General features: G+C 41.2%; 1 protein-coding gene across 1 annotated transcript in view; it reads right to left on the bottom strand.

The window, feature by feature from the left end:
* The window catches only part of LOC311130944 (egl nine homolog 1-like), a 37,578-nt gene extending 18,372 nt beyond the window's left edge, over positions 1-19,206 (bottom strand). The window contains exons 1-2 of the mRNA XM_084163767.1: positions 18,180-19,206; positions 2,862-2,981 (exon numbers count right to left, since the gene is read on the bottom strand). Coding sequence (XP_084019893.1) covers positions 2,862-2,981; positions 18,180-18,953 — 894 coding nt within the window. The 5' untranslated portion in view covers positions 18,954-19,206. The remainder of the gene's footprint in view (positions 1-2,861; positions 2,982-18,179) is intronic.
* Positions 19,207-24,797: the final 5,591 nt, after the last annotated feature.

Genomic DNA, 24,797 nt, shown 5'->3' on the forward strand with positions numbered 1-24,797 from the left:
TAATGTATGTGCGTGGCCATCGGTGTGAGAGCTCACTCAAGAGTTTTTGGCAGCCCCTAACATGGCGAACAGAAAGCACTGGAGTGCCATTTTAGCTGGCAGTGATGTGTGGGACTTCCGATTCTCCGCCAAAGAAGAGGCAAGCACTGGCTGTCATCAACCAGCGCCAGGACCATGGACAGTTCTTCCACTCGTGTGCCATTACTATTAACATCACCAACTAGCTTGGTTAGCTCGGACTCACCAACCATAATAGTTGTTGCCTATGTAGGCCTATTGGATATTTATTAAATCATTCTTTATTGAGGTTCTTGTCTCTCATCATCATTTAATCTCTACTAGCTAGCTACATGCCAATGATTTGTTTAGCATAGCAACGTCGAATGAATATAATTATTTGAATTAACGACTGGGTCAAAACATGAAATAATAACTAACGACCACCCCGCTTGGGTAGCAACATCAGAACGCAAAAACGAATTTACTTCTTAAAATAATATTTTTCATGAAAATGTTGGCAACCGTTTAATAAAAGCAATCACTCCCTCCAAGGGCTGTATACCGGCCCTTGGCGTCACCTCGGGCCTCAGAACAAAATATCTTAGACATTTCTATTTTGGAGTGTAGTTAACCTTTAATTCAAGTGTGCAACAGCTAGGGACTTGTTGTTTGTTTAGCGGTGTTTCTGTAGCGCACAGAGTTTGCAAAACAAATGGCCACTGGGTTGATGCAAATAATCATGATCAGGTAGGCATAGGCTACTTTGTAGTTAACATTTAATTGAGAAGGTTTTTGGGATAGCCTTTCCATCTACCAAAAGACACTTGTCATTAGCATCATCGCTAATGGCTACACAAAGTGGCAGCAGCATTGCAGTTCTTGATACAAACCAGTGCGCCTGGCACAGACTACCATACCCCGTTCAAAGGCACTCAATTATCTCAAGGCTTAAAAATCCTTCTTTAACCTGTCTCCTTAAAGCTAGCATTAATCACATGATGTCAATGTGAAAATGAACCGAAGTCCCAAACCATCGGTTGTGTAGATCCAGCTTTATGCCTCGAACCTATATTAACGGAAAAGATAAGCCCCGCAGCAAAACCTCTAATTAAATGGTGCCTATCTTTTCCATTCATGTATTGTGGCATAAAGCTGGATCTACTAAACAGATGGCCTGGGATGTGGATATATGGGAAAAAATGACCACTTTTGAGGTTTCAAAACATCTGACAAACTGACATTTTGGAGTGTCAAGTCCCTTTACAAGACATGAAGTCTGTTGTCACCATTGATGCCACTGGAATCAACAAGAGTGCATTTTTCACAAGGATCCCTTGATAATTGTTACATCACAGTGTTCTATTGTTACCTCATTCCCCCCTACAGTACATCCATTGTTTTTTTACTAGGACCTAGGCTGCAGCCCTACTATATGACCCCACTTGTGTATTCCAAACTGATAACTCCCTATCTCCCTATTCAAATTAACTATCTCCCTATTCAAATTAATTGTTTCAGATCTGAGAGGAGGGTCAGCAAAGGCAAAGATAAGGGGGAAAGAGAAGGGAGGATGCTATCGGATTAGAATTAAGGCCCACAACGTCAGAGTGGGAGTGTGAGAGGAGCTGCTTGCCTGTCATCCCCATTCCAGCATAGTTTCCACCTGCAATCACAATGTTCTAGTGGTAGCCCTGGGGTTTGTTCTAGCAGTTACTGCCACCACCTTTGGTGTATGAATGCCTGTGTGTGCGTGGGATTGTGTGCATTATTTGTGCAATTGACATGAAAATGTAATAGCAGTGGGTGCCCACATTAGCTGTATATTATGCAGACTGTGGCCATTACATGTATTCCGTCCCAACAGGACTCCATAGTCAGCCATGTCAGAAAGTTATTTTGTCATCACTTGTCACACCGTAGCATGTATGGTTGCCATATTAGGACAGCTTCCGATTCACAAGGTGTTCGTGTTCCTCTGATTTGTCCATCAAAGGCTGTCCTAATATGGACACCATACATATGGTATGGAGTCAGTTGCCTGATGACTCAAACTGAATTCTTCCGCAGCTCTATCGTTTGCTACATACTTCAGTCAGACTGCCATCGTTGAAGTCGTCTGTAGTGACGTCAAAATGAGGGGTGTTGTACAAAACAAAGTCATCAGTGATTGGATCATCTCTAACCAATCAGAGTATCAAAGCCAATGATACATTTTCAAAACGTCGCTTTACCAATGTGTGTTCTGGCTCTGGCCCAACCCAATGGTTTCTGGAGCAAGGAGTTGGGGTGAAGGCAATGGAGTCAGTGTACACTATGTATGGGATTAATCCATAGCATGTCAGTACCTCTTTAGACACCCCCCTTTCCCCTCTATCGATCAACGCTTCTCCCCTCCGCATAAACTCATTTAGTGGGCTGGTTGGTGAACTTTGGGATTACTTCCAGAAACTGAACTCTAAAGGGTAACTGAAGAGTGACTGGCATGGAATTAACAGAGTCAATATTCAAAGCCACAGTGTTGTTCCCAGCAGAGAAAACTGGTTGCAATGACGTCATTATGGCATTTTTGATGAATAGGCCTTGTATAGGTCTACTGTTTTTTTTAAGGAACCAGAAAAAAAAGTTACCCGATTTTTTTTTACTGGTTAGAATTTGACCAAAAAATTTAATCTTTCCAATGCCGTCTAGATCTTGTCATGAAAAATACTTATTTACCCGGTGAAGTCTCCTCAAACAGAGAACCAGTTTACAACCAGAAAAATACGTAATGTGCCAAATTTTGGGTTAGTAGCAGAAAACATGCAAAAAATAAACAAAATATTGGACATATAGTTTGCTTTCAGTTCATTGTTTTGACATACCTTAGCCTCCCAGTCTTTATTGAGATAGTAAATACACGTTACACATCTCCCATCGCCGTTAGGGTTATCCACGTGACGTACATACCCAGTCCCATTGCCTGGGTAACAGGCCACCATAGCCTGAAAAAGAACATGAGAAGGACATGTTAGGAGGAAATAGTTTGGGTGGCCATTTTGACAATGTCGTAAAAGTTGTCACACAAGCTAAAAATGCTTCCCAACACCTATTTCTCCATGATTAGGCTACACTCTGGTAAAGCATATAATAAAACAGCATATCTCCTATCTTTGATATTATGAAATTGTCATGTCATTTAAGAAGTCTTGTTGATTCATAATTGATAATACTGCTATTGAAATGCATGTGTATAAAAAGTACATACTAAATTATTCCCGTTCAAAGCATGCTAACAAAAAAGAGAATCACAAACAAAAAGGAGAGCTTGTTATTCATAATTGCTGATATGTGAAAGACGAGACAGAGAGGCGACTGACACGCTTGCTGGGCTGATTTGAAAGGAAAGAGGCTAATTGGAGTAGCTGAGTTGTTTTTGCTGTGTCATCGGTCTGGCCTTTACTTCAAGTGTTAGAAAACAATAGGTCAGAACTGTTGGCTTACGAGCATTTTTTCCCTTTATTATGTCGGTCTCTGGGTCACACGCACAAGTTGTTACGTAACAAACCGTGGGTGGAAAAAAATATACACAGATACATCCTCTTAATTGTTTTATTTTTTATAAATGGATACATCCTTTTGGTGCTCGGGTATTGCCACGGGACAGGACAAAGTGGAGGGGGGGACGACGACATTCATTTTGCTCGGTCATTGGAGATGTATAGTACTTTCAAGGACATAGGCTACAATTGAGTAGTCGCAAAGTAGTATATTTTGTCAGACTTTATTTGGATAGTCACATATAGATGATCTACAGATCAAAAGAGATGGCACTGTGCTCTGATATTGATTAATTCATTGTTAGGAAAGAGCTTGCAAAAAAGGCATTTCACTGTACTTGTACACGTGACAATACAACTTGAAAGTACAGATGGTCAAACTTTCAACAAACTTGGCAACAGTAAACATGTCGTCCCCCACGAATGACTCAGCGCCCCCCTTGGGCCAATCAGTGTAATTTTATAAATTACAAATCTCTTTGGCAAGATGCATCATTCACCCAAGTTTAATCAAAATCGGGCCAGTGGTGTCTGAGATATCACGTGGTTTAGCTAGACTCGTATCCCTGAGCGTGTGTGCCAAATTTCATCACTCGGAGTCAAACAGATCAAGAGATATGTGCCCATTATAGCGCCACCATGTGGTCGATATGAATGTTCTTGCATATGTTGTGTCTTGACAGTGTTTGCAACATGTGTACCAAATTTTGTTACAATATGAATATCCTTGACTGATTTATATGCATTAATGTACCAGACCAGAATGTTTATTGGTCAATAGCGGCCATGTTGTTTTAGGTACCAGTCTGGAAAATATTGCGTTGAGAGACTTTTGTCCATAGATGCCAAATATCAACTTTTGTGTAGATAGGTCATTCGGTGCCATAGGAGTAGCGTTTTAAGTGTTTTTCACAAAATTCTAAAGGGTGGAAAATTCCTTGGTCCCTGAGGCAAATTTGTAATAGCCTGTTATAGCACAACCATCTGGCCAATCAATGTAATTTTGTAAATACCGGACCTCTATGGTAAGACACATTATTCCCCCAAGTTTCGTCAAAGTCGGTCCAGTGGTGTTTGAGATATCGCGTGTGACGAACGAACGTATTAACGGACGGGGACTCATTTAATCATGGGGGACAACTATCTGTTGATAAGCAACTGCTTGCTAAGGTTAAGATTAGGGCTAGGGTTAGTGGATAGTTAGTTGAAATGTTGTTGACAGTTATTGAACATCTACTGAACATCTACAAATCATACACAAACCATTTATTTGGGACTATCCAAATAAAGTGTTACCATATATTTCATATCTAATCACAGAAACAGAAGACATTGATGCTACAAATCTGTTACCTTTCAATTCCAAAGTAGGCAAACTGACAACACTCTGAATTGGAACTCCTTTCCAAACAATATCCCTGTCAAGTTCCTATCACAAGTCCTCTTCAATTATGTTCTACAATAATCATAACTATGCTAAACTGATAACAGGATTCCGATAGGTTCTTAGACTGTCAACAAGGGCCAGAGTGTAACCCCCCCCCCCCCCCCCCCCCCCCACCCCCCACCCCACAGGACTGTATTGTATGATACTATGACATGAGACTGCTTACACTGCCATTTACCCCAGATTGCTGGGCTCTCTCTGTATGTGTTTATTTGTGACCTGGAAGGCCTTCTGATCTCTTTTCCAACTGTGGAGGAGGGAGGAGGACTGAGATGAGGGGAGAGGTGGACGGGAGGCTGTTAACCACCAGGATGTTCTGCACGTCTCCCGTTCACGCCTCTGCGTCAGGGTCATTTCCAGATGGTGGAAACCCCCTCGTCTTTTTATTTAAGAGAGGCCTGCACGCAAAACAAAGGAAATCAAAGAGAGGAAAGGGGGTCTGAGGTCACGAAATAGGTCAACAGCGCTCTGGGTCAGACCTTGAGTCTAACTGGGATAGGCGATGGTGGTGATCATAGCTGTGAGTTTGAGTGTGAGTGTGTGTGTGTGTGTGTGGTTGTCTGTCTGTGTGGAGACCGTGCCGTGAAGCAGCCAGAGTTGGTGATAACCAAGGTCTTGTTTAGTTTTTTTGGCATAACAGAACAATCCGTCCTCCAAAGTTTTGGAATGTCGAGGTCGGAACGTTGGGAAAGAGGGCAGCAGAGACTTTAAAAAAAGGCCCACTGCTATTGTTAGAATGTTTCTGCTTAGCTCACCAGGATAGGGCGGCAGGTAGCCTAGCGGTTAAGAGCTTTGGGCCAGTAACCGAAAGGTCACTGGTTCCAATCCGCGAGCCGACTAGGTGAAAAATCTGTTGATGTGCCCTTGGGCAAGGCACTTAACCCTAAACGCTCCTGTAAGGCACTCTGGATAAGAGCTTCGGCTAAATTACTTAAATGAAAAACATGTTTTATATAAATGACGCTGCTTCGATCTCGCTGCGCTCGCTCTCGGATTCCGTAGAGTGATCTCCATGCTGCAGCCGGCAGTCAGTGACAGGTTATGCATGACAGATGACAGCCCCCACAATCCACTCGCCATTATTTCAGCTGTTATCCAACCATTAGCGCTTTTCCTACTGGCAGGTGCAAGCTGAGCTCGAAAAGGAGGGAAACACCGACACACGCAGACCAAAACAAAAGACGAGTCGGGACAAAAGCCAACACAGCGCCGAGGGCTGACGCAAGTCAGGGGGAGTGAACAGGTACATGGGGAAGATAACATCAGATGCCATTTGAAGACATGGAGTGCGTAAAGAGGGGCTGAAGTGCGTCAGAGATGTTTTGCTCAGTGCGAGAGAGGGGTGGTGAGCCGTAGGGGTTTACATTACGTGGGCGTTGCGTCATTTGATTTCTGGTGGTCGTGTCTCGCATGCCATGCTATGCCTCCTCTATGCTGTGCAACAGTGATTTCTCAATTGCCTCTATTGAGAGAGGGCAGGTGAATGGAGAGAAAAGGGGGTTGGCAGCCATACCGCCTTCATGCAGACAGTGCCCGTACAAAACCTAGGGTTGCAAAAACGTTCAATAAATTCCCTGGTTTTCTAGAAATCCTGGTTGGAGGATTACAGATTTCCTGCTCATTCGCTCCTGAATCCGGGAATCCTCCAACTGTGATTTTGGGACAGCGGTCTACAAAACGCAAGACACATCTCATACTGTAAGCACTTAACATGCATAACACGTGGCCCCGTGTAGCTCAGTTGGTAGAGCATGGCGTTTGCAATGCCAGGGTTGTGGGTTCGATTCCCACGGGGGGCCAGTATGAAAATGTATTCACTCACTAACTGTAAGTCGCTCTGGATAAGAGCGTCTGCTAAATGACAAAAAAAAAAAAAGGGGGGGGTTGAGGGTAATTTGGTAACTGTGACCTGAAATTGCTGCTCTTGTTACTTTATTTTCCAGAGGTTTAATGAATGTTTTATGTTTATAAAGTTGATGGTGATCAGTTACATTTTCTACCGCAGTGCTGCAAGCAGACGTGAGAAAGCCAATGTATGCGTTATGTAATATACATGTATTGGAGCGAGGTACTCGCTTACAGTAGGCACAATGCATAAATGGGTCACAGCTCTGAACTATATAAGGCCACACAAATGGAATAGGCTATATTGCACTTGTAGGCATTGTGCACAATGTGCTTCAACACTCCAGTCTTTGCACACTTGGAGTGAGTGTGTCTGTATCTGAGTGTAAATGTCTGAGTATTCCTGTGTTTGTGTGTCTGAAGGTGAGGGTGTCTGTGCATGTTTCAGTCTTTCTGTGTAATTGCATGGTTCAACGTTTGAAAGTGATGTGTGTCTGTGTGAATGCACCTCAGTGAGAGTGTGTCCGTGTGTGTGTGTGTGTGTGTGTGAGAATGCGGTCTCCTGCTCTCTCATCCTGCTCAATCTCTTGACACCGCGCCACCTCCAGAGTAGGCTTGGGCAGTCTCCAGATTTTAAAATCGTCATACCGTCCTTCTCTCATCCTGGGATTTACGATATTACTGGCATAGCACACAAGGGGGAGCTAAAAACGCAAGAAAAGCTAATTGGGCTTCTATTACCAGAATGCTAACAAAATTAGCACAAACTAATAGTGAAATCACATTGACACATAGCGAAAAACGACACATAGCAAAGACAGGGAAATCGAGCTCATAAAGTTATACAAGCATAGTTAGTAGCTACAGAATGTCATTTTTCGTTGAGTATGGACATTTACAAGCGAAAGTCAACAAGAGAAATTGTGCAAATGAACAAAGTTGTGATGCATGCTTTTCTGAAGGAAGAGCAGCATGTGTACATGGAGCAGATGGGAGAAGAACGGAGGAGGATTTAAATGCTAATATGAAGCACAGGGAAAAAATTGCAACTGTACAGATAACTCAATCCAGAGTTTTGGACTTCTGGCAGAAAGCCATTATAAGATATCCGATGGCAAACATTTAGTAGTGATTTGCATACAAGTGTAATTTCATCACCTTATGTGCGCCGCACAACTGACACTCGCCGATAGATACAGAACGCTATGGACTCACCGGCTCCCGCTGTGCTATTTAAAAACAAACACGTGACTGGCTCAACTGTTCTGGGGAACTACGGTTAGCTTCATAATGTAAAATAATGTGAGAGGTGAAATGAAGAACGCAATCTACTTGATCTCCTAACGTATAACACAAGTTGAATGCAGGTATTAACTTAAAAAGGTAGCTACAAATATTCACATTTATTGAAAAACTTCCTAGAAATAGTTGACGGTATTGAAAAACCATCCTGTGGCTTTTTCCAATACCCCGGTATACCACAGAAGGTTGGTGGCACCTTAAATGGGGAGGACGGGCTCGTGGTAATATCTGGAGCGGAATTAGTGGAATGGTATCAAATACGTCAAACACATTCTTTCCATGTGTTTGATGCCATTCCATTCGCTCCGTTCCAACCATTATTATCAGCTGTCCTCTCTTCAGCAGCCTCCACTGCGGTATATGGTATAAACGGTATACTGCCCAAGCCTACTCCAGAGAGAAGAGTGGCTGAACTGATCTAAACTCAGCGGTGGCTGTGTCGGCTGCTGGAGCACATCCAGACAGGCTTTATTTTAATGATCATGCTACGTGCGGTGCGTGAGGCTGTCTGTCTTGTAGCTGGCTGCTGCTCCTCTAGCGGGGAGTGGGGACTAGCCCTGGCACTAGAAGAGCATTCAGGCTCAACCGGTGCTGGAGTAAACACATTTGTTATGGTCAAGAGAGGGAGGTTAGCGAGCCAATTGAGGATTGAGACGGGTCATGCACAACCCCCGCAGTGTGCAGTTTACGCTACATGAGTTACTGTCTGACACAGACAGTGTCGTTTGAGATGGAGGACCTGAACTGCCTTCAAAGTGACCTTTTAAAATGAGACTGACTTTCAAGAAGGATGTACACTGTTTAATGCTTTAGGCTGGATTTACATAATAATAATAATAATAATAATAATAATAATAATAATATGCCATTTAGCAGACGCTTTTATCCAAAGCGACTTACAGTCATGCGTGCATACATTTTTGTGTATGGGTGGTCCCGGGGATCGAACCCACTACCTTGGCGTTACAAGCGCCGTGCTCTACCAGTTGAGCTACAGAGGACATAAAGCAGCTGTTTTAAAAAGCAACTGTTTTCACTCTTTCAATGCAACTTCACTTATAACACAAAGCAACTCATCCACGTTTGAAATTGCATGCAACATCCAATTCAATCAAAGTCGATAAATATGCTCTTCTTTACGGCAGTGTTCTACAATTTAGGTAATGGGGACCCACCCAGGGTGTGGACATTTGTTATATCCCAGCACTGAACACACCACATTCAACTTATCAGGGGCTTGAATGTGCAAAAGCTGTGGGTCCCCCAAGATCAGGATTGAAGAGCATCACACTTCTGTAAGAATTTGTTACAAGTTGTGCCATCATATCAAAGCTTTCTGTGCAGCTGGAGACGAAAGTCGGTAGCCCCACTCCAACCATTGGTAAAGCAACGTCATTTCATTTCAGAAGCACATGAGAACCCATTTGGACCAGGATTCATTTTGTTTTCACATATGAGCTGCAGCAAAGATAAGGAGTTCAAGCACTCAAGGATACAGAAAATTTACGTTGCTATGACGTGAACATTTCTTAAATAACCTCTCAAACAGAGTAACATAAAACTCTTATTTCCTGTCAGTTTCACAGACTGTACCGACGGGGGACTTTCCACAGGGAGTCTACAGTGCCACTGTGAGTTCTGGGGGAATGGAGCAGCCTCGGTCTTCTGAATGAAAACAACGGGGCAAAATGGGCTCTCCTTAGACTGTGCATCTCCACCGTAGAATGTAAATAGAGGCATTAGGCATTTCATTGTGCTAGACCTCTAGCACCGACCCACCACCAGGGAGGAAGTAGAGGCTGACAGACCCAGAGACACCAGGGTCGTGTTCATCAGGGCATGCAACAGAAAACGATTTGTGTTTCTTATTGTCCACGTAGTCCATCCTGATATTGGTCAGATTTCCACAGTTTATGGACTAATGAACACAACCCTGAATAAACCATCTATTGGCCTCATTAGAGAGCTAAGACTGTTCTCAGCCTGTTTTGTTTACATTCCCTAACTTGCAGTTTTAGCGCCCATTAGCCTGTGAGCGTCAACCTGTTGCATCGCTGTCCGTCCAAACAAGCCCCTAAATTAATCAGTAGCGCTTCCTAGACAGGAGAAAATGGCGGGAAAACGTTCAGGACTGGTTCTCAAACAATCCTAAAGCAGCCAGTAACTCACCAAAGGCTTTTGGAAGTTTTATGAGGCCTGAGACCACCAGTATACACATCCAGTAGGAATTATGCAATAGGTTTTCCATTACCATGTGTGGACCACTGCATTTTGTAGGTCCCCATAAGTACGATTATTTAGGGAGCGCAGGTGGATCCCAAATGTATGCAATGGTCCATGTTAAGGGGAAAGGGGTAGTGCACAATTCTTTGCCTAGTAACTTGAGCATTTCCTCATTGTCTAGTAGGTGCTAACATGCTATCGTGCTAATGGTCAGAGAAACCAGCACGGCCCTGCTGCCCATATCAGTGTCTGCAGGAAGTGCTGCTTCGGTGCTTCTCAAACATCCTGTTGTAGTGCACGGCCACAAGGAGATGACACGGCTGAGTAAAATGACAGATGACACTGGACCAGCTGCATTGAACTGTTGCCAATTTCCTTGAATGTGTACAAAAGTGTCTCTGGTGTTCTGCATTTTCCAAATATTGCCTAGCATCTTCCGTTTGTTCCCAACGGAATAAGTCTATTAATTGCAGTTGACATGTCCTTTAAATTGTCAAACAGGAAAGTACACAGGAAAATCTCCTAAGCAATTTTAACACCCACAGAGTTCAAATAAACACTTTCAACACGTACATATAATTACCCGGAAAAGTGTTAAATAAAAACTTTGAAAAGTGTTGATAAATGAACACATTTTAAAAGTCCATCAATCAACAAAACTTTAGTGTCCAGTGTGTTAGGCTCCCAACACTTTGGGTGATGAAAATGTAGATTTTTTTTTAGCAAATAAGACAAATCCTTGCAATCACAGAAAGTATGGAGGACTAAAAGTGCCACAATTAAATAAATAAATACACCATTAAATAATTACTTAAATGTGTCATTAATTAATTCAAATTAGAATTAAATACATAAATGTGTAATTAAATGTATCATTAATTAATTCAAATACCGATTCATTTTATGTAAAATACATATATAATTATTTCACTATTTACATTTACATTTCATGATCCTGCATTGCAGTGATTCATGAATTACTTAAAACTGTCAAACTGACCCATCAAAGTCAGTGGGCGGGGCTAACGCGAATCTAGTCTGATCCATTGCTTTGGTCTGAAGTAGAGTACGCCAACCTGGATAGAGACAATGGAGGATCTCCGTGAACTTTCCAGGGAGTTGGTTAGAGACATTTTAAACTTAGCAGAGGATGTAGAAGCAGGACCTGCTGACATTATCCGGAATTGATTTGTCTTGGCTTGATGCAGAGGGTAACCAATCAGGCGTTAGGTTCCGCCTACCAACTATTGATGGGTCAGTTTGACAGTTTTAAGTAATTCAGGAAGCACTCCAACGCAGGACCATGAAATGTAAATGTAAATAGTGAAATTATTATATATGTATTTTACATAAAATGAATCGGTATTTGAATTAATTAATGACACATTTAATAACACATTTATGTATTTAATTCTAATTTTAATTAATTAATGACACATTTAAGTAATTATTTAATGGTGTATTTATTTATTTAATTGTGGCACTTTTAGTCCTCCATAAGAAAGGGGACATTTTCTTATTCTTTAAGACCTTGACAGAGTGCATTTGTGCAAAGTTCCAGGACCGCTGGAAAACAATCAATTAGGAAACAATAATATTAGTTTTTTCGATTTGTTAGCTGATATGGCCGGGGAGTCTGAATACCCGGCATACAATATCATGGTCAGTCTGTTTATTTTCCTACTGTTTAGGCCTAACACCCGGAAAATGGACAAATTAAACATTCAGCCCTGGACTCTACTTTGCTTCTCACAAACTGACGACTGAGGCAAACGTCTAATTATTATAGAAAATAAACAACCCACTATTTAAGCTTGCAGGGCGGATTACTTCCTATCAAATCTCTCTTGAAAGCCCTATCTGTACTCTAGGGAGAGGATTGTTTTCCTTTAAGATCATACCATAGTGTTGTTTCCAGTGTAGTATTGCTGTAATTTCATATTACTTTGCGATCTTGACACCAGATACCATTTCAAGTAACCACAAAAGCCAGGCTTTGCTTGTAGTGAAATGTTGTGTTTGCATTCCCCACATGTCAACCACAGAACCAATCATTATAGATAGAAGATACATTACATCAAGACACAGAGCATGTTAGGGGCTCCAAAAGCAACATTCCCAGAGTAGTTTAGAAGTTGTTTGTTTGGTTAGACACCCAGACGTAAAGTTCATAGACCTTGAATCTGGGGCTTGCGTGACAAGCAAGCAGAGCTGCACTGTTTTCCATGGCAGACAAAGTAGAGTTTTATGCGTGCATCTGTCTGTGTGTGTGTAGAGACTGATAAGGGAAGCCCTCCAATCTACAGTCCAAACAGTCACTGATCTATGAGGGGTCGTCCTTCACAGCTGTGACAGAACAAACTCAGTCACCTTGCTGGCCAACAGTGTGGAGAGAACTACAGCAGCTTGAAGGGTTCAGAGACACACCCCCAAACAAAATGGCAGTTACATCAGTGTCTAACTGACACATCAGTGTCTTTTTTTCTATTGGTCGAACAACTTAAAGAGGCTATATGTGACATCTGCCGGGAGGTGCTCTTGAGCCAAAGGGGGTCCCCTAAATGGACAGAAATAACCCATTGTCCAGAAATGACCTCACTGGACAGAGAGAGGCACATTGTCTCACAACCATGAGCAATAGCATACATTTTTTCCCTAATACTTTTTCATGGATTTGTGTGATATAAAACAGGAAATTAATTTATTAACATATAATACGCATATGAAACATGCAGCCAACATCCAAGCCAAAATTTCATTTAAACTAAACTTCCATAGTGTATCTTTAAGGCATTTGTCCTCTAAAACACAACAGGGCCCAAAGCTGGTGGTAAAGGGGCGTTCCTCGCATGCAGGAAATGTGAAGGTCGTCCTGGCGATGGATGACTCAAATACGGCCTATCAGTAGCATAGGGTGCAGCCTGACAGGAAGTCCCTGTTTAAAGAAATGGACTATTATATCAGAGAGTTCAGAACAATAGAGAGAGAAGATACACAGCAGTTTGGCTGAGCCGCTACCTTTAAACCCTATTGAGCAGATTCCTGACTGGAGATAAGTGCACATAACAGCAACTTTTTGGGTACATCTTCAAACCTCAAAACATTGACTTTGTGTGTGTTAAGAGGGGGTGGGCCCCATGTGTTGACCTTGAGTGGTGGGCCTGAGGACTTTGCAATTAACCCCTGGCGAGAACCTATAGGTGACACAACAGATGCATACCTTAGTGAATTAGTCCTCTCGACAGGGGCAGATTGAGGAATGAAGTAATGATAAACCATGAGAGTTTGGCAGTAGAGTGCCATTAACAGCTGGTGAGAGAGGCGCAAAGGGCCAAGGTCCGCTGCACATCCAAAGTCAAGGGGACATGAAAAGGGCCGCAATTACGCTTGCATTGCTCCCCATACAGCTCAAGGGAAGGTATTCGAAGTGCTTTGCATTGAATTATTTTCCATTGTTTTGTAAAAATTGAATCACCGGTCAACAGTACACACCAACACTATATATACAGTGCATTCGGAAAGTATTGAGACCCCTTCCCTTTTTCCACATTTTGTTACGTTACAGCCTTATTCTAAAATGTATTTTTTATTTTTCCCAATCAACACACAATACCCCATAATGACAAATGTGGAAGAAGTCAAGGGGTCTGAATACTTTCTGAATGCACTGTAGAATGGTTAAGACTTCAAAGTTTGTCAAGAGACTAGGCGTAATGAGTGCATACTAGCAGTGTGGTTCAGCTGGTGTGTGTGGATAGACTGGATGAATTACACAGTACTGTATTGTAACCCTAGTACAGTTCTGTCTGGTGGAGGGGTGAAGACTGATCTCACACACAAGTATAAGGTTGAGTTCCTTCCCGACTAGATGTACCAATGGTTGCGTACCATGTCATTGACTGTGCAGTCGGGCATCAGATGGCTATGTCATATGATGTGGTTAGCTTATATGTTAAATACCTATCCGAGCGTTTTAAGGTCTGGCATGCAATAAAGCAATAAAGTCGGGCAGGAACTCAATCATAAAGTAGGGGACGCATCGGAACCGACGATCAGTCAAACACCGTCATTGGTCGACCATCGCCCACAGGTGTGTGCCGTTAGTTGGACCTGAGCGATTGGCCGTCATTCCCAGATTCATGTATAATCTTGTTCAGGGCGGACAAAGGGTAAAAAACAGTCAGTGGCCAGCTATCGCTGAATCCTTTCTATCTGTTTTAGGCTTAACACTAGAGCCGCTAAAGCAGTCATTTTGACTGCTCATGAATTACAACATTTGTATTACTCTGCCATTTTTAAAGTCATGCCCCCCCCCCCCCCCCCCCCCCCCCCCCCCCCTCTGTATACCACCCCTACCTTGTCACAACCCAACTGATTGGCTCAAATGCATTAAGAAGGATATAAATTCCATTCCACAAATTAACTTTTAACAAGGCACACCTGTTAATTAAAATGCATTCCAGGTGACTACCTCATGAAGCTGGTTGAGAAAATGCCAAGAGTGTGCAAAGCCGTCATCAAGGCAAAGGGTGGCTACTTTGAAGAATCTCAAATCTCAAATATATTTTGATTTGTTTAACACTTTTTTTGGTTACTACATGATTCCATATGTGTTATTTCATAGTTTTGATGTCTTCACTATTATTCTACAATGTAGAAAATAGTAAAAATAAAGAAAAACCCTGGAATGAGTAGGTGTGTCCAAACTTTTGACTGGTACTGTATGTTAGGATGACAGAGCTCCATTGTCCTTACAAAAAACAGGGAGAGGTGGTGATGGAGGGAAAGAGGGAATACCCCTTTCTCACAGTTTTTTGTCCTGTAACCGAAATATCCTAGCATATGGAATGTAGCATATCGTAGTAATAGTTTAAGTCTTATTAAATTAATGTAATATTTAATTAATCTAACAATTGAATAAGCACCAAGTAATGTTATTGTGAGTAACACTGATTTTGTTTTGTTTCAAGCAGTGGTGTAAAGTACTTAGGTAAAAATACTTTAAAGTACTACTTAAGTATTTTTTTCTGTACTTTACTTTACTATTTACACTGAAAAATATATATAAAAGCAACATGTAAAGTGTTGGTCCCATGTTTCATGAGCTGAAATAAAAAATCCCAGAGATGTTCCGTATACACAAAAAGCTTATTTCTCTCAAATTTTGTGCACAAATTTGTTTACATCCCTGTTAGTGAGAATTTGCTGAGGAGTACTTCTGTCTGTAATAAAGCCCTTTTGTGGGGAAAAACTCATTCTGATTGGCTGGGCCCACCCAGGGTTGCACCCCTGCCCAATCATTTGAAATCCATAGAATTAATTTATTTAAATTGACTGATTTCCTTATATGAACTGTAACTCAGTAAAATCTTTGAAATTGTTGCATGTTGCGTTTATATTTCTGGTCAGCATATATTTTTGACAACTTTTACATTCCTAAAGAAAATAATGTACTTTTTACTCCATACATTTTCCCTGACACACAAAAGTACTTGTTACATTTTTACAGGAAAAAGGTCAAATTCACACACTTATCAAGAGAACATCCCTGGTCATCCCTACTGTCTCTGATCTGGCGGAATCACTAAACACAAATGCTTTGTTTGTAAAGGATGTCCGAGTGTTGGAGTGTGCCCCTGGCTATCCATAAATTACATTTTTGAAAATCTAGACAATTGTGCTATCTGGATTGCTCAATATAACGAATATGAAATTATTTATACTTTTACAATTAAGTATATTTTAGCAATTACATTTACTTTTGATACTTAAGTATATTTAAAACTTTTAGACTTTTAATCAAGTAGTATTTTACTGGGTGACTTTCACTTTCACTTGTGTCATTTTCTATTAAGGTATTATTACTTAAGTATGACAATTGAGTACTTTTTCCACCACTGGAATGCAATGTGCACTATTCAATTATTATTTTCCCCCATTAAATTACTGGTATTTGACTGACAGTTGCAGGGACCTGGCTGGGTACCAGTTGGAGAAAGCCTCCGAGGGGACTTATGAGCTCTCTGCAGGATGGGGGTAGTGTGTGTAGGCTCCTTAGTACAACACCTAGCAACATCACCAAGACGTTCAGAACTCTTGGCGTAAGGTGTGAGGTGTTGGACTGACAGATGCAGTCCATATCAGGGCAACTTTCCGAATTTGCTACAATACATTCATATTCTCGTTCATACAGTGCATTAGGAAAGTATTCGGGACCCATTGTCTTTTTCCACATTTTGTTACGTTACAGCCTTATTCTAAAATTGATTAAATTAATGTTTTTCCTCATCCATCTAGACACAATATCCCATAATGACAAAGTGAAAACAGTTTTTACACATTTACTAAAAATAAAAAACAGAAATACTTTATTTACATAAGTATTCAAACTCTTTGCCATGAGACTCGAAATTGAGCTCAGGTGCATCCTGTTTCCATTGATCATCCTTGAGATGTTTATACAACTTGATTGGAGTCCACCTGTGGTAAATTCAATTGATTGGACATGATTTGGAAAGGCACACACCTGTCTATATAAGGTCCCACAGTTGACAGTGCATGTCAGAGCAAAAACCATGCCATGAGGTCGAAGGAATTGTCCGTAGAGCTCCGAGACAGGATTGTGTCGAGGCACAGATCTGGGGAAGGGTACCAAAAAATGTATGCAGCATTGAAGGTCCCCAAGAACACAGTGGCCTCCATCATTCTTAAATGGAAGAAGTTTGGAACCACCAAGACTCTTCCAAGAGCTGGCCGCCTGGCCAAACTAAGCAATTGGGGGAGAACCGCAGGGCTCTCCAGAGGGTGGTGCGTTCTGCACAACGCATCACCGGGGGCAAACTACCTGCCCTCCAGGACACCTACAGCACCCGATGTCACAGGAAGGCCAAAAAGATAATCAAGGACAACTACCACCCGAGCCACTGCCTGTTCACCCTGCTATCATCCAGAAGGGGAGGACAGTACAGGTGCATCAAAGCTGGGACCGAGAGACTGAAAAACAGCTTTTATCTCAAGGCCATCAGACTGTTAAACAGCCATCACTAGCACAGAGAGGCTGCTGCCTACATACAGACTTCAAAATCACTGGCCACTTTAATAAATGGAACAACTAGTCACTTTAATAATGCCACTTTAATGTTTACATATCTTGCATTACCCATCTCATATGTATATACTGTATTCTATACTATCTATTGCATCTTAGACTATGCCACTCTGATAATGACATTGCTCATCCATATATTTATATATTCTTATTCCTTTACTTAGATTTGTGTGTATTAGGTTTTTGTTGTGGAACTGTTAGATATTACTTGCTAGATATTGCTGCACTGTCGGAACTAGAAGCACAAGCATTTCCCTACACTTGCAATAACATCTGCTAACCATGTGTATGTGACCAATACATTTGATTTGATTTTGACAGAGCTCCAGTCTGTCAGACAATTAAATCAATTTTAGAATAAGACTAACTTAACAAAATGTGGAAAAAGTCAAGGGGTCTGAATACTGTCCAAATGCACTGTATAGGCCTACCCTTTTTAATTATTATATTAAGAATAGGCCTATATGTTATCATAGAAGTATATGTATTGTATATTCTTATAATAGTATAATTAATGATACCATATTCATCCTATTATTATTACACATTTTAAAATATTTTATTATGGTTTTCAATATTATGATTATTATGTTGTTGCAAAAAGAAATGTTTAAGACTTTCATAACTTTTAAATAGGACTAACTGGAGAAGATAAATAAATATTGAAATAAGTTCAAATCTATTAATAACATGCAACTCACTTTCAGTGTTTACTTACTTTCGTCCTTCCATTTATTCTGTAGTTTCCCAGTTTACCATTACAGTGTCGGACCAGGTCGTCCATGCGACTCATGAGAAAGGATATCTTCTCACAACCAGGCTCTCTTCCTTCAGTCCAGGTTATTTTGTCTCCTCGTATATCTTTAGTGGAGTCACTTCTTTGAATAACCAACTGTCCGTCAGTAAATTTACCAGTCTTGTGGAGGGCTCTCACATCCTCCAAAATACTCAGTCCAGTCTCTTCTCCAAGGAAATTGTCAACAACACAGATGCCATGCTTACTCATACATGGAACGATATAGTCCATAGCCAGTTTTTGCGGGGGGGACCTCATTTGTCCGTTGGTCTTAGAGCTGAGCTTAATTCCTTCCCCAGTCTGCTTGCTGTCAGACACACTACCCGAGCAAGATACCGAAGTGATAAAATCTTTAATTCTTTCGCCATCTGTCGGCGGATTTGAAGGCCCATTGTTTGTGGTGCTCTGAGAAGCTGTGTCATTCTGTTCCTCTGTGCTTTTCTTTTTTAGCTGCTTGTCTTGCCCTCCTTTCGCAGTCCGTACGGGCTGTTGTGTTGATTTGGGCTGCGGCTGACACTGAGGTTTCTCGGCCTCTTTACAAAACTGCTTGTGCTTCTTCCAGTCCGCTTTCTGGTGTTCTTTACTACAGTAGAAAGAGTTCCGACACCGTCCACATTTAAGCAGGTTTTCCATCTTTCCACAAAGCTCACAATACTGCTGATCCCTGTCAAATGCATTTGCTCTCTCCTTCTCCATGCTTATGTCAGAGCGAGCGCACCAAGCTCTTTTCACGCGCTGCTACCGTCCAAGTTTAGAAGACTCCTAAAACAATAGAAACGAAATTGGAGAGCGGCGGCATTCCAGCGAAATAATTTCATCACATGTGCTGAAGTACCCTCCTTTTGTGTTTCGTAGTAGATTAAATACTGTTTGAGCTCGTCATAACCAATTGTCTGACTCGTTTGCAGTGTGTCGTTCTGGTCGAGTCGCATGGCGCCTACGCGCCACCCCCCAACTTCACTCCACACGTAGTCCAAAGTAAGACAACCCCTGACGTCAGCATAACGAGGGCAGGGCCAACCGCTGAGGCCCAAGGCCCATTCATAAGGTTGAAACAAAGCGTGCAGTTTTTTAGAATTCGTTGTTTTTCTCATTCGGATCATTATTAACTTATAACCACTCATTATTTTATATTTTAAGTTAAAGTTAAAGTGGTTGTTTACATAAGCATGTATACTGCTTATGAATGTGTTATGAATGTGTTATGAAGTCCTTAGGTACATTTGATGTTCACAATGTTCTTCTCATCGTTAAATAGAAAAGTGTTTCCACCCGCAATGAAGCTTTGTTACTTTACAATATGAAGTTAGCCTGTTTGTGGACACTCATCCAAATATGCTGTCATTCATCAAATTGACTTTATACTTGAACGAAGTGTGACTATAGCCTAACATTAAAAAACAATATATTCAGAGTTGATTTTAAACATATGATGCTACATTATAAATATAATATCATAATAATCATAAACCAGAAATATATATCCTACATCATAAACCAGAAATACCTGGACCGTAATGATACTGTTGGCAGCAATTCACTACCCATTGATGTTTGACTCATTCACTGAAAATAGATACTGGCGAAAGGTGATGTTCCTTTACCTAGAAATTCCACTGCACCAGCAGCATATAATAAATGAGGATTAATATTAAACCGAGTTGAACACCTGCTTGGTAAATACTTGAAATGAAATATAGTTAAAATATCAACAACAACAAAAATATTTTGATAGGGATAATACACATTTTGCTGTATAATCAGAGGGACAAAAATTGAATAATAAAAATAAAAAACAACACAAACCACCAAGTAGAAATGTTTGGTAACACTTTCTATGAGGCACACATACCTTAAAATGGCATAATGCCTTATGATATACTTATAGTAAATTATAACACTAGAAAATGTTACCAAGTTTCTTCTAGGCACAACGGCCAACTCAGCCACCACATGAAGTCTGTCAAAGCACTGATTATGACATGCCACCCTTGGATAAATTACCCAAAGATTATTCTTTCCCATTGCTATCTTAGAGAGAGGTAGAGAATTGGTCTGGGGCAGACATTTTGTCTGCCAAGTTTTTGAAGTGAACATTAGGCGCTTTTTCCAACTGCTTTTTACCACAGTTATCTAAAAGCTTGAAGTTAATTTTAGATTACAGCCCGGAGGAATTGCTTTTTCATCCCAGCTGATTTGACCACGGGCCCTTTCCCAACAATTGAAGCTTTCTTAAAAACAAATATAGCTTTTATCAACTTTTCTAAATTGATTGACTGCCCAACATTGTGGCGGTAATCTCACAGGAAAATAGTTAAATCAAATAGTGTCTATATTGTCTTACACCACACGGTGTTAGCTACCTCTGTGTAGTGTGGAACAATATATACACTTTTTAGTGTTACATTATTGCTATTCGTGTTAGCTTTCAAGGAGTTTCTGTAACTGTAAAGAGTTCAAAATTAACACTAATACAGTTGACTACTTTTGAACACTGTAGAGTTTTAACTTGAATTATACAATGTAAAACCTAAAGGTTAATATGTTATGTTCTCACACAGGGCAAGTCTTTATAGTGGTTGTTGTTTGAACAGTAACCATTAACATCTCTCAGTGGCTATATCTGGGGCGTAATTATCCCTGATATGAAAAGTGCTTTGATAAGAAGGTCTGTCTGAGTAACAGTTGGCTTGCTGGAACTTTTCCTGCTAACGCTATCTTAGATAAGCTAAGAAGGGAGGCTATTTTCACAACAACTTTTGGTAACTTTCTATGAGGCACATGCATAATGCCTTATAAATGCATTTATAATACCTTATGATAGGCCTACCCTTGTAGTGCGTTATAACACTTGCTGTAAGTTGTCATAACAACTCATAAGTAGTTATAACATCCTTATAATACATTATCTCACCTCTGAATTCTGAAATACCCTGTTGTATGTTTGGAAAGTAGGTAGGCCAATTATATTCACTTCATGGCCAGTCTGACTGTCATCTCCTCAGTTGCTTTTTTGGCACACTTTGCTGCCACATATACAATGACTCAACAACATTGGCACTGGGGCACAGGGTATGTTTGGTAATAACTCAACTTCTCCTATCGGCTCCATCTGACGGCGGCAGTGACTTCGCTCGCCCCAACACTGAACGCTTTGTTAGGCCCTGCCATGGCCGTACGTGGTACTGATGTTGGCACATGCGGGTAAACCTGAACCCACCTGTGGTCGTGGAAGCATCACAGTATTGGCATTGCCAGTCTTGGCTTGCAGCTGTGTGAGCCTCTCTGATGCACATAGTTGCAAAACAGCTGTGTGTAAAGTGACCTTTTGCAGTGTTATGGATGAAAAGTGCACAACACAAGTTCGTTATGGAGGCAGAGTCAAAATCATAATCAATGATTTCAATGATGGATAGAAAGAACACAGCAATTTATGGATAAATAGTCTAAGCTATCCTTACATCTTTACAATGTATCCATTATTCTCACATGGGGGCTTTGAATAAGCCATACCTTCACAGAATAAGGGCTTAAGCATTTAAAGAGAACGTGGAGAGAGGACTCAAGCAACTGCACATTCACGACCCACATAAACTCCCGCATCTCTCAGTCTGTTATGTATTGTCTCGCTAAGAAAGGCCCACTCAACCCAAAGTGATCAGCGCACTGGGTTTTTTATCAGATGCATACCAGATATAAATTCCTGCCCCTATCTACACGGCTGCGCTATTATCACCTCCCTTAGATGGTGTCACGATATGCCAACCCCCTTCAGAAGGTGTCGCAAAAGATGGAGGTCATTAATATATTATTTTAACGTCAGTATTTTGCCCTCATTTTTGTGTCGCTTATGCGGTTCAGCGCTCCCATGGAAAACAAGGATCCCGGTGTCTTTTTGAGGTTTTGTCGATGCGGGCAGACGTTTTGATATTCTTGGCCGCCTACCACGCCAGCTCACTTTCAAGGTTTGCGTCTGAAATGGCACCCTATATTCTTCCCTATCTAGTGCACTTTTGACCAGAGCCCTATGGACCTTGGTCAAAAGTAGTGCACTACATAGGAAATAGGGTGCCATTTGGGACGGATACCAACTGTTTATTGTGGAGGAAGTCAGGTGTGCGGTCTTTTCTCTCTCTCTCTCTCTCTCTCTCTCTCTCTCTCTCTCTCTCTCTCTCTCTCTCTCTCTCTCTCTCTCTCTCTCTCTCTCTCTCTCTCTCTCTCTCTCTCTCTCTCCTTCTCTTCCTTTTCTCCTCGTCACCTTAAATAAACCAGACGGTCCCTGGGTTTTTTCAGATCATCGGCGTAGCGGGAAAGTTTCGTCCCCTACGGAATTATGTGTTTCATGTAACCTTTGAGTTACTTTGTATATATAGTTTACTTGAACATATTAAACATGTTTTATGTATGTTTTATAATGGCCCTAATCGAAATGACCACAATACTTTCTTCAAGCATTGCACAATGGATTTTCTCATGGGTTAGGGAATTACTGTCCTACCTTTTTGCGAAATAATGAGTCAACCCATGTTAGGGAAAAGTGGGAAAAGTTTAAGCCTTTTCCCACTGATCCAATACTCCACCAGTCACCCAATAGTCACCTTGCTTAATGGCACATTACTGCCCATGTGCCAAGGGGAGGAATGTTGGACACGCCACGAATCATCCAACCATGGGCACTGCCAGGCACCTCTCTGACACATTCATCACCCTACCCTGCTCTATGATGGCACTCCTGGGGGTGGGGATGGGGTTTAGAGATAGTAAAAACAAACGAACAAACACAGAGAAAAACAAAACACATATGCTTGGCAAACTGGCGAGGAAGGGTTTGTGTGCCTGCCATGTCACAAGGTAAACATAACAACTTGTCATATGGAAGACATAACTACCCTGTCATAAGTCATAAGATATACATAAGGTTGTCATAAGGTAGACAAAAGTCAGCAATGTTTCAGGCCATAGGACAGCTATACTCTCTTGTTATGAGGTTATAAGCAGGTTTTCCCAAACGTATTTATAATATATTTTCACATGCACCCATGCATGCACCCATGCATAGGGAAACTATCACTGTAAAACCTGATTAGTTAAATTTACTCAAATGGTTTGAGGAAACCGATTGCATTGAACCATTTGAGTTAAAATTTTTATCATTTGAGTATACTGTACTGTCAAAGTTTGAGTAAGCATAACAAGTGTTCTTGTTAACCGTAACATAACACAATGTTGTTGACTTTACCTGAATAATTACAGTGCCTTCAGAAAGTATTCAGACCCATTTTTTTCCACATTTTGTTACTTTACAGCCTTATTCTAAAATGGATGAAATAAATCAAAATCCTCAGCAATCTACACACAATACCCCATAATGACATAGCAAAAACCGTTTTTTATAATTTTTTGCTAAAATAAAAAAAAAATGAAATGCCTTATTTAAATAAGTATTCAGACCCTTTGCTATGGGACTCGAAATTGAGCTCAGGTGCATCCTGTTTCCACTGATCATCCTTGAGATGTTTCTACAACTTGATTGGAGTGCACCTGTGGTAAATTCTATTGATTGGACATGATTTGGAAAGGCACACACCTGTCTGTATAAGGTCCCACAGTTGACAGTGCATGTCAGAGCAAAAACCAAGCCATGAGGTCGAAGGAATTGTCCGTAGAGCTCAGAGACAGGATTGTGTCGAGGCACAGATCTGGAGAAGGGTACCAAAACATTTCTGCAGCATTGAAGGTCCCCAAGAACACAGTGGCCTCCATCATTCTTTAATGGACGAAGTTTGGAACCACAAAGACTCTTCCTAGAGCTGGCCGCCCGACCAAACTGAGCAATCGGGGGAGAAGGGCCTTGGTCAGGGAGGTGACCAAGAACCCAATGGTCACTCTGACAGAGCTTTACAGTTCCTCTGTGGAGATGGGAGAACCTTCCAAAAGGACAACCATCTCTGCAGCACTCCACCAATCAGGCCTTTATGGTAGAGTGGCCAGACGGATGCCACCTCTCAGTAAAAGACACATGACAGCCTGCTTGGAGTTTGCCAAAAGGCACGTAAAGACCATGAGAAACAAGATTTTCTGGTCTGATGAAACCAAGATTGAACTCTTTGGCCTGAATGCCAAGCGTCACGTCTGGAGGAAACCTGGGACCATCCCTATGGTGAAGCATGGTGATGGTGGTCATCATGCTGTGTGGATGTTTTTCAGCGGCAGGAACTGGGAGACTAGTCAGGATCGAGGCAAAGATGAACGGAGCAAAGTACAGAGAGATCCTTGATAAAAAAAAGTGAATTCTCCAATATTAATTCAAAATTTCTTCATTGCCTCCTATGAGGAATTTACTTCCTGAATTGACTGAATTTAAATGGAATTGACCTCAACCCTGAACTCCACTGATACATTTCCCATATACTCGATTTCTATTGTGGTTATGAAATAACATTATTATGAGGTTAAAAGAAGGTTTTCACAAGAAGGTTTTACACACACAAACAGACACATGCATGCACACAAACACACACACACACACACACACACACA

The sequence above is a fragment of the Coregonus lavaretus genome, assembly GCF_964263955.1.
Source record: "Coregonus lavaretus genome assembly, chromosome: 6".
Classification (NCBI taxonomy): domain Eukaryota; kingdom Metazoa; phylum Chordata; class Actinopteri; order Salmoniformes; family Salmonidae; genus Coregonus; species Coregonus lavaretus.